Source organism: Chrysochloris asiatica, unplaced genomic scaffold (assembly GCF_000296735.1).
Source record: "Chrysochloris asiatica unplaced genomic scaffold, ChrAsi1.0 scaffold00412, whole genome shotgun sequence".
Taxonomy (NCBI): Eukaryota; Metazoa; Chordata; class Mammalia; order Afrosoricida; family Chrysochloridae; genus Chrysochloris; species Chrysochloris asiatica.
In genome coordinates this window covers 1,004,912-1,019,743 of record NW_006408930.1, presented here as the reverse complement: position 1 = coordinate 1,019,743, position 14,832 = coordinate 1,004,912, and the positions used below count along the sequence as shown (strand labels likewise).

The window sequence follows — 14,832 nt, the reverse complement described above, 5'->3', positions numbered from 1 at the left end:
AGTATTTGCTTCTATTCCCTCTGTTTTTTGTTAGTTTAGTTTTTTTTTGGGGGGGGGGGGGGGAATGTACACTCAGGAATATATAATAATTTAAACAACCAAACGGCACATTCTACAAGCCCACCTCCTAGCCACCAATACTCAGTCTTTCTCTTTCCATGAATTTAGAATCCTCAGCTGCTCTCTCTCTCTATGTCCTCATATCTGCCTCCATCTCTGGTGTCAGTGCTTCTCTGAATAGGGTCCCACATTCCACTCATGCTCTTCTCCACTGATGGTCCTAGGGTTCTCTGTTCCTGGACTATAAGATTGAATATACCCCCCTTTTGTTACAGAATTCCCACTTTAGAGTGGTGACAGTTGCAATTAGTCATGATAACAATTACTCATTGTTGAATCATAATAATCTTATGTCCATTTCTTTTCACCAGACCCATCTAGACAAGATGAAAACTATTTAGTGGTGATTCTACCCTGCCCCACACACTCTTAAACTTAACTCCTACTTGAAAGGCAGTCACTTTGTGCCTTTAACATCAAAGATGCCACTTTGAGGAGTAAGGTGCACATGATCCCAAACCATGGTACTTTCAATCACCTCATGTGCATGTGAAAGTTTACAATGAATAAGGAAGACCATAGGAGAATTGATATATTTGAGTTATGGTGTTGCAGAAGAATAGTAAAAGTACCATGGACTGTCAGAATACAAACAAATATGTGTTGAAAAAAGTACAGCCAGAATGCTCCTTAGAAGCCAGGATGGCAAGACTTCATTTCTCTTACTTTGGGCATGTTGTCAGGAGGAACCAGTCTCTGGAGAAGGATATCACACTTGGTAAAGCATAGAGTTAGCGAAAAAGAAGAAGACCTCCAACAAGATGGACTGACACAATGATAGCAACAATGAGCTCAAACATCACAATAATTTTAAGGATGGTGCAGGACTGGGCAGTGCTTCATTCTGTTGTGCATATGGTCATTGTGAGTAAGAGCAGACTCTATGGCACCTAAGAACAACAAGACAGTTTGACTCATAAGCTATCATGGATTGAATTGTGTCCACCCAAAATATGTGTCTACTTGGCTGGACAATAATTCTTAGTGGTTTGACATTATGTAATGATGTAATGTGGCAGTTATATGATGATCCCTTTTGATGTGATTTGATGTGGTAAACCCGTCAATTGTTAGAGGATTAAGGGTAGAATATAATACCTTTGGAGTCCTGTTGTGGCACTGATGGATAAGCAATGGACTTGTAACTGCACGGTTGGCAGTTTAAATCCACCAACTGCTCCTCAGAAACTCTATAAAGAGGGGCTATGAGTCAGAACCAACTAGATGGCACTTAACAATAACAACCTAATATTCTTAATCCTGTCATAGCCCTGATCTGATGTAAGGAGAGGTTCACTTTTTTTATCTTACAAGTGATAAAAAGAGAGAGAAGCTAGCAGGGGAAGGGACCCACTACCTCCAATATAGAAGAGCTGAGAGTGAAGGGCATATTTTGAACCCAGATTTCTGCAGCTAGAAACTCCTAGAATCCAGGGAAGATTCATGCCAAGACACATGGGATTTCCAAGGAAACATTAGACCTACAGATGATGAAAGTAGACAAGGACTTTCCTCAAACTGTGAAAGCCTTCCCCTAGAACAGGTGAATTCAGAGTTCTAGCCTCCTAAACTGTGAAAGAATATTTTTCAAAATGTCCCACTTATAGTATTCCTGTTAGAGCAACTCTAGAGAACTAAGCCACAGAATCTATGAATACTTCTTGCCCCTTAATCCTTCAAAGCCCTTTCTTTGTAATTTAGAGTTTTAATCTCTATATGAAACATTACTCTGAATCTTTTCCTAGTAGGTAGGATAAGCACTGACCTTGCAGTTCAGTACTATAGGATAAGCACTGAACTGCATGGTCAGTTGGAACCACAAGGTCGGCAGTTCAAACTCACAAGCCATTAGTTGGAAACCCTATATGGATGTCACTTTGAGTTGGAATTGACTCAACAGCACATAACAACAACAATAACAATTCATTACATGGCGGGGGTGGTAGTTATATGCTGTGGAGCATTACTTAGCAGTGTCAATATTTTTTAAACACTTTTATTAAGGTTTATAAAGGCAGGCCTGTAAAGAATGGGATAAATGCTATTGCTGAGCAAAGGTAATACTGGTTTATTTTGGTTCATCTCCCTACATTTCCACCCCAGATACATTGAATCAAAATCTACACTTCAACAAGAAATGAACCAGTTCAAAGCCCTGGTTTTAACTAGTCTTAAGGAAGACAAAAGAAGAACAGATGCATTTGAATTATGGTATTGGCAAAGAGTATTTAATATAACATGGAAAATTACTGCATCAATGGGCTCAAGCGTGGCAACAATTGTGAGGCTGGCCCAGGACTGGGTAGTGTTTCGTTCTGTTGTGCATAGGGTCACTATGAGTCGATATCCGACTTGATGGCATCTAACAATACCAACAACCAGGAGAATGAACAAATCTGTCGTGGAAGAAGTAGTACAGTCAGAGTGCTCCATAGAAATGAGGATAGTCAGACTCTGACACATACTTTGCACATATTATCAGGAAGGACCAGTCTCTGGAGAAGAAGGACATCATGTTTAGAAAAATGGAGGGTCAGTGAAAAAGAAGACTCTCAATGAAATGGATTAAAACAGTGGCTGCAACAATCTGTTCAAACACAACCACTGAGAGGATGGTGCGGGGCCGGGAAGTATTTCGTATGAGTCAGAACTACCCCAACAACAAAAACAACAGATAACTATGAAATACCTTAAATTCTCACTCAAAGATGAAAGCAGCAAAGCTTCTGCAATTCTGGTCTGTAAGATACCTGAGGTTTCAGAGTCTCCTCCAGGCACCTTGACTATATAAATGCCTTCATCCTAGAGAATACTGACTGAATAGAGAGCACTTAGACAAGAACTGACCAGGTAGGGTGTGGGTAGGGATATTGACAAGAGTAGGCCTTAAACTGCTGAAGTTTGAAGAGGCAGTAAAATTGCCAAAACTTCCCTTGCTAAACTAAGAGCTTTGCTGTGTGAATACTGCTACTCTGATTTTATCATAAATCAGTCTGTCTTATCAGGGAGGGCGTGGATGTGTACTTTGAGCACTGGACTGCAAACCAAACCACCAGCCCACCAGCCATGCTGTAGGTCAAAGATAAGGTTTTTCTGCTTCCACAAAGATGTACAGCTTCAGAAAACCTACACAGGGGTCCTGTGAGTCAGAACCAAGCGGATGGTACTAAACAACAAAAGTGTATCTTACTACAATCCTACATTTAGTCTTTATCTATCAGTAACTTTATCTAACAATAACTAAATAGTCATTTCTTATTTTTTTCAGTTTAACAGGACTCTGGACTTTTGTGCCTGACTATAACTAATGCCAGTTTACTGCTATTTTAATAATCATGCCCCCCTAAACCCCCCACCAACTAAAAACAATATAAAGTTAGAGAAAACAACGAACAAAATAGAAGAGCTATAAAAATGGGTTCACTTGTTACACAGGTGGAGAATAATAGTGTGCGTAATCTCTAAAAACAGCAATGCAATAGCCCAGAGATGAGTCAGCAAATTCTGACTTGTGGGCCAATTCAAGCCACTGCCTGTTTGAGGCTATAGCCACACTACTTGGTTTACATATCAACTATGGGTGCTTTTGAATTACAACAGAGTTAAAGAGTTGTAACATGGTTCACATTAATATTTTTTACCTGGTACTTAATACCAGGAAAATATTTACTACCTACTACTTGATTTTTTAAAAAATTGGCTCATTCCTGTTCTAGAAGTCAAAAGATTTTTATTGTGACAGAAAATTCTGATTTAGTAGTATTAGTACAGTAGACAGACAGCTCATCTATCATATATATGATACGCTTTTGAAAGACTTTCTTTTTAAGTCAAATAAGCAATTATAAGTCAATTTCAGAGATAAATAGTTAGTTACCACTAACTTCATAATTTTTTATTTCATTCTCATTCTAGAAATTGGATGGTGACAAATCAAGCATGAAGCCTGCAGCTTTGTTTTATTTTTTACTTCTTGTTATTTTTCATACTGAACTTGGACAAAATAAAGAAACTCCTAGGAAGCAAAGGACAAAGATGCATTACCAAAGATTAAAGAAAAGTTCTTTTCCCAATCATAGGTCAAATAGACAACTTGAGGTACAGCAAACAACTATTGCTACACCAGAAGCAAGATTTCCAATAGCTAGCTTTGATTATAGTATGAAGGAAAAATCTGAATCCTTTTTAAGTCGTCTTGGAGAAGAATCAAGCTATAATGTATTACCAGGTAAGAAAAAAGCATGAGAGATAAGAAAGAATTTTCATGTATATAGCTCACACACAAAAAACTCCAGGTTATTAAAATTTGTTTCATTTATGAAACAATAATTATTTTTGAAATTTTAAATTATGGAAATAATTTAAAGAATCATTTATGGAACAATGCTTATAATACAAAATCAGTGGAAAAAACCACTATTACATTTTGGTTTATTAATCATAATATAAAATACACATAACTTTTAAAATGGCTTTCTTACTTATAATGAAAAGATCTATATTGGTAAATTACTTAGATGATTCTCTGGACACATTACTATTAAATGTAGCCTTTCATTTAAAATTTCCTTGCAGTTTCCCCCACTTTTTCTTTCTCCTTATTTGTTCCCCATTCTACCCATTTCTTATTTACAGGTCTCTTAATTTTGCCTTCCCTTTTCTATTACTTTACCTTCTTCACTTATAATTTTCTTTTTGAGTAATACGAACTCAGATACATGATGTGTCCAACATGTCCATTTACTGAGTTTCTTGATTTCCTAGAGAGTCACAGAACATAGGAACTTTAACTCCAAGTTTAGTCTAAAGAACAGGAGAGTTCTAGAGAGACTTAAAACAAAAAGCTGAATGAATTTCAAGTTTATTCCATTACTGAAATTACTTTAAACTCTCATTTTTATACTTTACATTCTCATTAAACTATCAATGCTTACAATATAATTTATTAAATTATAAAATCTTTTAGCTGTATATTGAAATAGCAATTTTTAATGTATATTTTTGTTTCAGCTTTTCATCAAGAAGCTAATACACCTAGTTCTCTTTTATCAAGTATATATTTGACATTTTGCATTTATAACCATAATAAAAAAATCCATCCAACTATTATGCACATTAACAATGTAGGTCTGGCAGTAACGAATGCCAAGGTACGAAACAAGAGTAAAGCTGGCCGTGATGGTTAAAATTATGTGTCAACTTAGGTTGGCCTTGATTCACATTGGTTTGGCAGTTATGTATTGATGTAATCATCCTCCATTTATAATATGATGTGGTCATTCTCTATTTTTTCATAACACAGATTTTTGCATAATGATCTAGTTTGGAACCTAACCATATTAAGAGCCAAAGAATGGGTGTATGTATATTTAAACAACATATAAGTAAATACTGACTTATTTCAGCAGAGAGTTTTGTCATGAACTTTCATTTTTATTTCTTATTCATGCTATAAAAAAAATTTTAACAACCAAAAATGGTTGAACTATTTTATGTAGAATAAACTACTAGTAGTTCCCAATTTATGATGAGGTTTTGTTCTAATAACTTCATTATAAGTTGGTTCTGACATTAATTTGAATATACTATTTTGCTGTTCTTTAGTTTTCATAGCTTTTGAACAATTTATTTTGAATTATTTTGAACAACAAATCATAATAAAGAAGTGAACTGAAAAGTTCTGCAAGTGAACACCTTAGAATAAAATCAGCAAATTACATGCTCTAACATTGTATATAGTACATATTATTAATGACAACAAGAACAAACAAACAAACAAAAAACAGTTGGAAGTGTGATTACTGGTAACTCGAATATGTTACATCAGAGACTACCTATAATGAATTTCTAAAGGTTCTACCAACAGTTTCAACTAGGCATTTTATTAAAAACTAGTATTTTGCTTTCCATATTTGGCAGAAAACAGCAATTTATATTATAGGTACAGTGCCAAGAAATAAAGTTTTCAAAGCCACTGCAGTTGAGTGGATTCTGACTCATACTGATCCTGACCCGGCAGGGATGAGTAGAACTGCTTCACAGGATATTTTCAGGCTATGAATCTTTAAGATAGACTGCCTCATCTTTCTCTTACAAAGCAATTGGTGGGCTTGAATCAGTTAACAGCCCCAAACTTTAAATAACAAAAGAAAATAGCACTATATAATACTTTTATTAGTATTTATTTCTAATAAAACACCACTGCCTCGGAAATCCTGTACAGGGTTGCTATGAGTCAGAACCGACTCCACAGTACATAACAACAACAACAACAATGCAATATATAGGAGCTCTGTTAGTGTAGTGGTTACGAATTGAGCTGCAAACCGCAAGTTCAGCAGTTCGAAACTACCAGCTGTTCTGGCAGAGAAAGATGAGGCTTTCTGCTCCCATAAAGATTTACAGCTTCGGAAACCCTGTACAGGGTCGCTACGAGTTGGAACCGACTCCATGGCACATAACCACCACCATACAATATATATGCTATGGCACTGTAGATTAACGCACTGGACTACAAAGTCAGTTTGATCCACGAAGTCAGCGGTTCAAGCTCACCAGCCACTCCTTGGAAACCCTATACAGGGTCACTATGGGTCAGAACTGACTCAACGGCACTTTACAACAAACAATAACATGCAATACATGGACTCCTGGTGTGGCATGTAGGATAAGTACTGGACTGTGAATCACAAGATCTGGGGTTCAAACCTACCAGCTGCTCCTCAGAAACCCTATACAGGGCTGTTATGATTTGGAATCAACTTGATAAACTTAGCGCCAACATACAACATATGGAGTCCTGGTGTCATACTGCAGGATAAGTAATAGACTGAGAACTGCAAGGTCATTGGTACAAACCTACCGTCCACTCATCCATAATCCTATAAAGGGTTACTATGAGTAGGCACTGCCTTGACAGTAGTCCTTAATAACAACACCAACAACAATATATCATATATATAACAGTACGCCAATAAAACCCAAAGTTTATAAATGGTATTATTTCACCAAATTAAAATAATTTACATTCCAGTATGGGTAGTTTAGGACATATTTACATCATGAATACAGAAAAAGAACATGGAGACAGGGAAATCAGTTTAAAAGATATAATAATGTTGTTGTTAAGTGTCTTCGAGTCAGTTCCAACTCAGAGAGATTCTGTATAGGGTTTCTGAAGAGTGGATGGTGGATTTGAACCACCGACCTTGTGGTTCGAAATCCAGTGCTAATCCTACAGCACCACACAGTACCCCATATATTGTATGTTGTTGTTAAGTGCTGTCAAGTAGATTCTGACTCATAGAGACCCTTATAGGGTTTCCAAGGAGCAGCTGGTGGGTTTGAACTGCTGACTTGTGGTTCGCAGACCAGTGCTGATCCTACAGCACCACACCAGGAGTACATCTATATGTCCATCCTAAAGCCAGTACCACAATGTTTTCATTACTATAGCTTTAAAATGCTCTGAAATTGGGAAGTGTGAGTCTGTCTTTGGCTGGTTTTTCTAGAAAAGAAAAACTAGTGATGGTTATATATACATATACATATAAGAGAGAAAGATTTAAGGAATGTTTTCACGTGGTTGTAAAGCCAAGGCCATGGGTCAGACATTAGATTGGTGGCTTCCCCTGAACCATGTAGCTGCAGGGGCTGATGAACCCAAGATCAGCAAGTCAGACAGCAGGGTGCTGGCTCATGGACTGAGATGCTTAGGATACCCAAGATTAGTTGGCAATACAGCAGCCTATGGGTCAAGTCCCAAGAAATGGAAATCAGATGATGAGAGTCAGATGCAAGATTCACAGTAAAGAAAGTGCTAGACAACCATGCCAGAACACCCATATATAACGGAAAGATAGAAAGTTTTGCTATAAAATCATATAAATCAAAATGCGAAGTTATTGTTTCTTGACATATTCTCCACCTAGGACTATACACATTTGAAGTAAATGTTTTTATCTCCCTAATGCGTCAGACTGTAAAGTCATTTGAACTGCAAGGTTGATGGTTCAAGCTCACCAGCTGTTCCTTGGAAACCCTACACAGAGTTGCTATGGGTCGGAACCAACTCGACGGCATTTAACAACAACAACAACAACAATCCTTCTCTACACCACTCATCTGTCAGTTTGTTATACTGTGTGGCTTGTGAGTTGCTGTGATACTGGAAGGTATGTCACTGGCATTTTAAATACCAGCAGGGTCACCCATGGTGGACATTGAATGGTTTAAAATTAAGAAAGGTGTGCAACAAGGTTGTATTCTTTCATTATACTTATTCAACCTGTATGCTGAGCAAATAATCCGAGAAGCTGGGTTCTATGAAGAAAAATGTGGCATCAGGATTGGAGGAAGACTCATTAAAAATTTGTGATATGCAGATGATACAACCTTGCTTGCTGAAAGTGAAAAGAACTTAAAATATTTACTGACTAAGATCAAAGAGCACAGCCTTGGGTATGGATTGCATCTCAATATAAAGAAAGCAAAAATCCTCATCACTGTACCAATAAACAACATTCTTATCAACGGAGAAAAGATTGAAGTTGTCAAAGATTTCATTCAACTACCAACACTCACAAACCTGTTGGTCAAGCAGCAGTCAAGAAATCAAATGGCGTATTGCATTAGACAAATCTGCTGCACAAGACCTTTTTAAAGTGTTGAAGAGCAAAGATGTCAGCCTGACGCAAGCCATGGTATTTTCAATAACCTCATATGCATGTGAAAGCTGGACAGTGAATACAGAAGACCATAGAAGAATTGATGCTTTTGAGTTATGGTGTTGGAAGAAGTGCAGCCAGAGTGCTCCCTGGAGGCGAAGATGGCCAAACGTCGTCTCTCATACTTTGGACATATTGTCAGGAGGGACTAGTCGCTGGAGAAGGATATCATGTTTGGTAAGGTGGAGGGTCAGGGAAAAAGAGGAAGACCCCAGCAAGATGGATTGGCAAAGTGGCAGCATCAATAGGCTCAAGCGTGTCCAACAGTAGTGAGGTTGGCCCAGGATCGGGTAGTGTTTCGTTCTGTTGTGCATAGGGTCGCTATGAGTCGGTAATGACTCGATGGCACCTAACAACAACAATAATCCTTCTCTGAAAATTTCTGCCTTCTTAGATTTATATGACCTCAAAATGGCAGTTTTAGCATCCTCGAGGGACTCAAAACATTCTCCTTTTCAATATTATTTGAGTATTGGGAACAAAAAGAAGTCTTAAGGGGAAAGATAAGGGCCCTAGGATGGATGAACTAAGTTTTCCAATGGAATTCTTGTAGGACAGTTCTTGCTACCCTGAAGAATGAGCAGCTGCATTGTCCTAAAGGAAAACAATATTCCTTGCTACAACTTTCCTGGCCTTTTTCTCACCAGTGCAAATTTCAATTTTCTTTAATTTTTTTCATAATAACCCCCCCTGATTATCCTGTGTCCTTTGAGAAAATCTATCAAGATTATTCCTTTGGAGCCCTCTAAGACACCTGCCATAACCTTCTGAGCTGACCTCTCTACCTTAAGTTGAACTGATCCAGCAGACCCCTTCAGAATCTACTGTTCTGATTGTGCCTTTTATTTGAAGCCTCCCTAGTAGTGCATTTGAAGACAAGTGTATTACAGAGAGGACTCATCGGTAGCCATCCATTGATGGCAGAGGGATGTTTAAAGATGTCTTATTAGTAATAAACTTGTGCATGCATGAACTGGAACCCTAGTAGGAATACTTTTTGGTTTATCCTCATATATTCAATGCAGCCCACACCCTTGAGGAGACTCCCTTTTGGCTAACCGGTTGCTCCTAGCAAATCTCATTATAGAGGTGACTATATCAGATCTCATCATGGAGGATGACGACATCATATATTTTGTCAAATATAACTATCAAACAAGAGAATCATAGACCAGTCAAGTTAACACACAACCTTAATCACTTAGTCTTTCAACCTTGTTCTTCTTTGAGATTGTTTTGGTTATTTGGAGCCTCTTGCAATTGCATATGAATTTGAGCACCAGCTTTTCCATTGCAAAAAAAGACTGGTATATTGATATTTTGAAAGGATATGCACTTTGATAGGCAAGACAAAACATGTACATACTTTTCTTCTGGGGTGAGGGAGTACAAATATCCAAATGAGAGCTGGTAGAGCCTGAATTATTACAGACCATGTTCAGGAAAATAAAACGAGACAAATGTGAGAGCTCAGTTGGGGACATAACTTGAGACTGGATTGTCAGATGGAGGAGCGATGTTAGGGCTGATACCAGGAGTGGAAAGAAAATTTCTCACTAATATGCTCCACAGCCCTATTTGCTGTTTTTTTTGTTAAGTGCTGTTGACTCGATTTTGACTCATAGTGACCCTGTATAGTGTTTCCAAGGTGCAACTGGTGGGTTTGAACCACCAACCTTGTGATTCACAGTCCAGTGCTAATCCTACAGCACCACACCCAGAGGCATGTATTTTTTATCTACAACCTTTCATGGAGAGAAGTGAATGTGCTAAAAACACAACAATCTCTAAAACCCAACAATACTGCATAATACATATAATACTTAGGGACAATATTATGCTATGTGGATTATGCATCAATGAAATATTAATAACCATAAAAGATGTAGTTACAAAGCCTCATTTAGAATTCAATGTCAGAAGTGCCACAGAAACATGTTGAATGATCACCTTCCCCATGTGCATACCGAGAAAAGTAGGGTATAGCCCAACAGTACCGTCGCGGTTTGCTGCTCTGGGCACTGATGGTTTTGAATACCACGTCCTTTCTGAAGTTGCTTAATTTCTCTTAGCCAATAGAACAAAAGACTGCAGAATGTGTATGTGGTTTGTATCTTCTCATTCCCACTGCTACAGGACTCATGGCAGCTTGATATGAATTGAGGCTTATTTTCAGGGTACCTGAATGACTGCAGTGAGTAGAATCCCTATATCCCCCATCCTTGAATGTGAAGGAGGAATTGAGATTTGGGGTTATTTGTTGCTATTGTATAACTTTGTCAATCGTGACTGATACAAGGCGGAAGTGAAATTCAGAGAGTCCACAAGAAGATCACTCTCATGGGCTGAGAGAGGCAGGGAGATGTATGTGAGGAACATTTCAGAAGGTTATACAAAGAAGGAACTTCTCTATGCAAAAACACATAAAGAGCACTATTCTCCCTGGTTATGTCAGTTTGACTTCATACTGTGTTCATTTCTACTCACAACGGCTAAAACCTACATAAGGAATTTAATGTATTCTATGTGTGCTATCTCTGTTCTTCCAGGAAAAAAAGGGCACTGCTTGGTCAAAGGGATGATCATGTACAACAAAGCTGTATGGTCTCCTGAGCCTTGTACTACCTGTCTCTGCTCCAACGGAAGAGTGCTTTGTGATGAAACTTTATGTCACCCTCAGATGTGCCCCCAAACATTTATACCTGAAGGAGAATGCTGCCCCGTCTGCTCTGATACTGGTATAGAGTTTCCACCAAAACAATATATTACATATGACTTAGCCTTTAACTTTCATTTGTTTTCATTCTAATACTATCTTAAGTTTTAAATTATGATAAGCATTAAATTTAGGCACAACACTGGAAAACAGAAAATACTTAGAAAATGTATGGTTGTTGTGGTGTGCCGTCAAACTGGTTTTGATTCATATAGCAACCCAATCCAAAGACCAGTTGATAGGTTTGAACAACTAACCTTGAGTTTAGCAGTCCAGTGCCTATCCTACAATGCCACACCAGGACCTCACTGAACCACTATTGTTGTTAAGTGCCATCGAGGCAGTTCCAACTCAAACCTATATAGGGTTTCAGGTAGATTTGAACCACTGAACTACAGTTTAAACAGACGTTGAGGTCCAGTGCTTATCCTACAGCACCCCACCAGGACTCTTATATACATACATAGTTGTTGATACACACAGATGACACAGACACACACATGCACACAAACACACAAAGAGCATTACTGAACTCTTTTTATGTGTTAGGACCTCTGTTTAGAGCTTTACATGCATTATCTCACTTAACCCAACTCAACACCAGTAATCATTATCTTCAGCTTGTTGTTGCTGTTAGGTGCTGTTGAGTTGGTTCCGACCCATAGTGACCCTGTATAGGGTTTTCAAGGAACGGCTGGTGAACTTGAACTGCCGACCTTGTGGTTCAAACTGACTTTGCAGTCCAGTGCATTAAACTACAGCACCACACCAGGACTCATAGACATGCAGAATTCATGGTAAACGAAGTAGGAGTGATTTCCATCTACTGAGAATTAAACCCCAACTCTCCAGACTGTTCCCAACCACTTAAGGTAGTGCAGGGACTTGTGGGAAATCATTCCTTGGATTATCTGAAGGTAATAACGGAGCATGGACCTGAAACAGTGGTCTCTTGTGGCACTTTTGTGCACTGGAAGGTCACACCCTGGAGTTCTGTTGGTAGCTCACTGTTTCTTATCAAGTTATTGTATTGTGGGACATCAGTATCTTGCTTTATCTGTTAAATCACTTAATGATCAGAAGGAACAGAAAATTTTTCTATTGTTTCTGACTGCAGTAAATTATTTATATACAATCACAGGGGTAGATGTCTATAAAAGTCTCCTACCAGGAAGATTTATTAGAATATTTTATAATTGCATTTTGTTTTATATTACCAATTATTTCACTAAGGTATTGTGCTTTTCAAAAATGTTAGAAATAGAAGTGTTCAATGGAATTGATTCTTTGGGGTGAAACACAGGTATATAAGACAAGATTCAGAAATACTTTTTTTAAAGAATATGGAATATTCTTAAAATGCTAGGGGTTTTGGTTTTTTAAACAATAAACGTGGATACAGGGAGCGTGATGGCTCATTAGGATAAACATTGGACTTCAAGTCACAGGATCAGTGGTTTGAGCCCCCTGGCACTCCACAGGAAAAAGATAAGGTTTTCTGCTACCGCAGAGTTTAGAAGCTTGGAGATCTTATGCGGTGTCTCTGTGAGTCAAACTGACTCGAAAGGGATCAATAACAACAACAAAAACTTGTATATACAAGAATAATTTTAAATATTTGAATATGACAGTACTAATTTGTTAGTTTTTATACTAATTTTTTTCCTGTTTTCTTTTAGAATGTTCTGTTAGAGATGTATAACTATAACTTAGAGATAAATGCAATATACTGGTATCAAGAAAGTTTTTGATATCACAGATGTGAAACTATAACTCACAGATACTGTAATATAACTGATAAAGAAATTTCTTCAAATAATTATATTTTCTAAATTTTTTTGGACTAATTCAATTGATAAAATACATTTATAAATTTTTATAGAAGAAAAGCTATGCAACTGTGAACAACTCTCCCTAGAACTTTTGATTTGAAGGGTGAGTTTGAACTCTGGTCTTGTCATACCTTTGCCGCTTTCTGACACAAATAATGACAAATATAAAAGCAGACTAATGCTCTATTCTGTTCCTGTCATCATGGAATGATAAAAATAAAAGCACTCCTGTGCATGTGTCTAAGATAAAACACCACCACTAAGTCCACTAATTTTCTAAATCTCAGGCAGTAAAATAATTCGAGTCTAGGAGGGAAATAGGGAAATTTGTATACTTCTGAATACCAGAGTATACTATTAGGTTTATGGAGCATAAAGAAATAAAGACAGATAATAATAATAAATCTGTATATATAATCTGATCTAATTATAATAAGTGAAATATACATACTTTCACATTTTTATGTCTGATGGCATTCTACAGAGTCTTATATTATTATTAACTCTAATTGAACAGCATCTATTAAAAAGGTATCCCATCTGATTATATTGTAATCTCACAATAGGCTTGCTTAGCATCTTTAGATCATGTGGCAATATTATTCCCTCTTTAGTCATTAGGCAATACACTATATTAGTAAAAATAAATATTATGACCCAGAAGCCAAAATGGGGGGGGGGGAGGAGCAAAAGTTTAAAAAATGGAAATACAGTTTACTATAAAATATTTTCAAGCAAAAATTTCAAGATGCACTTCATATTTATATTGCTTACAAATACTCAGAGGGAATAATATTTACTAACCTTTTCTTCATTATTTCCCCTTTATTACTATCATCAACTTGCTCCTGCTACCTCCTTTTGCCTCATGATCAATTTATTCCCTGCACATTGGTTTAGCATTAAATGATACAACTGAATTTTCTGGTGATTCTTCAGAACAAAAAGAACCTACCACTTTACTTCATAAGCAACTGCCATCTACTCAGGTGGAAACAGCCAAAGAATTACAAAAAGAAGAATTTCAATCTGAGGAGGAGGAAAATGAAGATGACAATTTGGAGCAAAAGAAAAAAATCCCTATACCTCAACATAGGGAGAAACTACACAATGAAGATCAGAGCAGAGAGAAAGAGCGAAAGGAGAAATCTCAAGAGAAGGAGGAGCAGGTATATCAACATTTAAATCAAGGAAGGGAAGAGGAGGAAGAAGAGGAAGGAGAGGAAGATGAAGAAGACCCTGCTGGAGGAGATGTTTTCAGAATGCCTTCTCAACTCCCAATACCTGCCCCTTCTAGAGGCACGCTGTCTCTGCCAAGCAGATGCTTCCTGTCTTATAAGACCATAAGCTGCATAAACATGGAACTCACACAGATACCGCTACTAACAGCATCGGAGATAACAAATCTGGAGCTAGCTGGTAAGAGATGTTAACTTCT

The 14,832-nt window shown here is 37.5% G+C and overlaps 2 protein-coding genes across 3 annotated transcripts in view; one reads left to right on the top strand and one right to left on the bottom strand.

Moving 5' to 3' along the window:
- Positions 1-14,832, bottom strand: part of CENPP (centromere protein P) — a 422,858-nt gene that overhangs the window by 142,729 nt on the left and 265,297 nt on the right. The gene's annotated exons all lie outside the window — the stretch shown is intronic.
- The window catches only part of ECM2 (extracellular matrix protein 2, female organ and adipocyte specific), a 45,411-nt gene that overhangs the window by 5,883 nt on the left and 24,696 nt on the right, over positions 1-14,832 (top strand). The window contains exons 2-4 of one of the 2 annotated variants that reach the window (XM_006876766.1): positions 4,036-4,348; positions 11,396-11,584; positions 14,334-14,813. In XM_006876766.1, the coding sequence (XP_006876828.1) occupies positions 4,060-4,348; positions 11,396-11,584; positions 14,334-14,813 (958 nt within the window). In that variant the 5' untranslated portion in view covers positions 4,036-4,059. Of the gene's footprint in view, positions 1-4,035; positions 4,349-11,395; positions 11,585-14,267; positions 14,814-14,832 lie in introns of those variants that run through there. The other variant, XM_006876765.1, reaches the window with a different exon arrangement.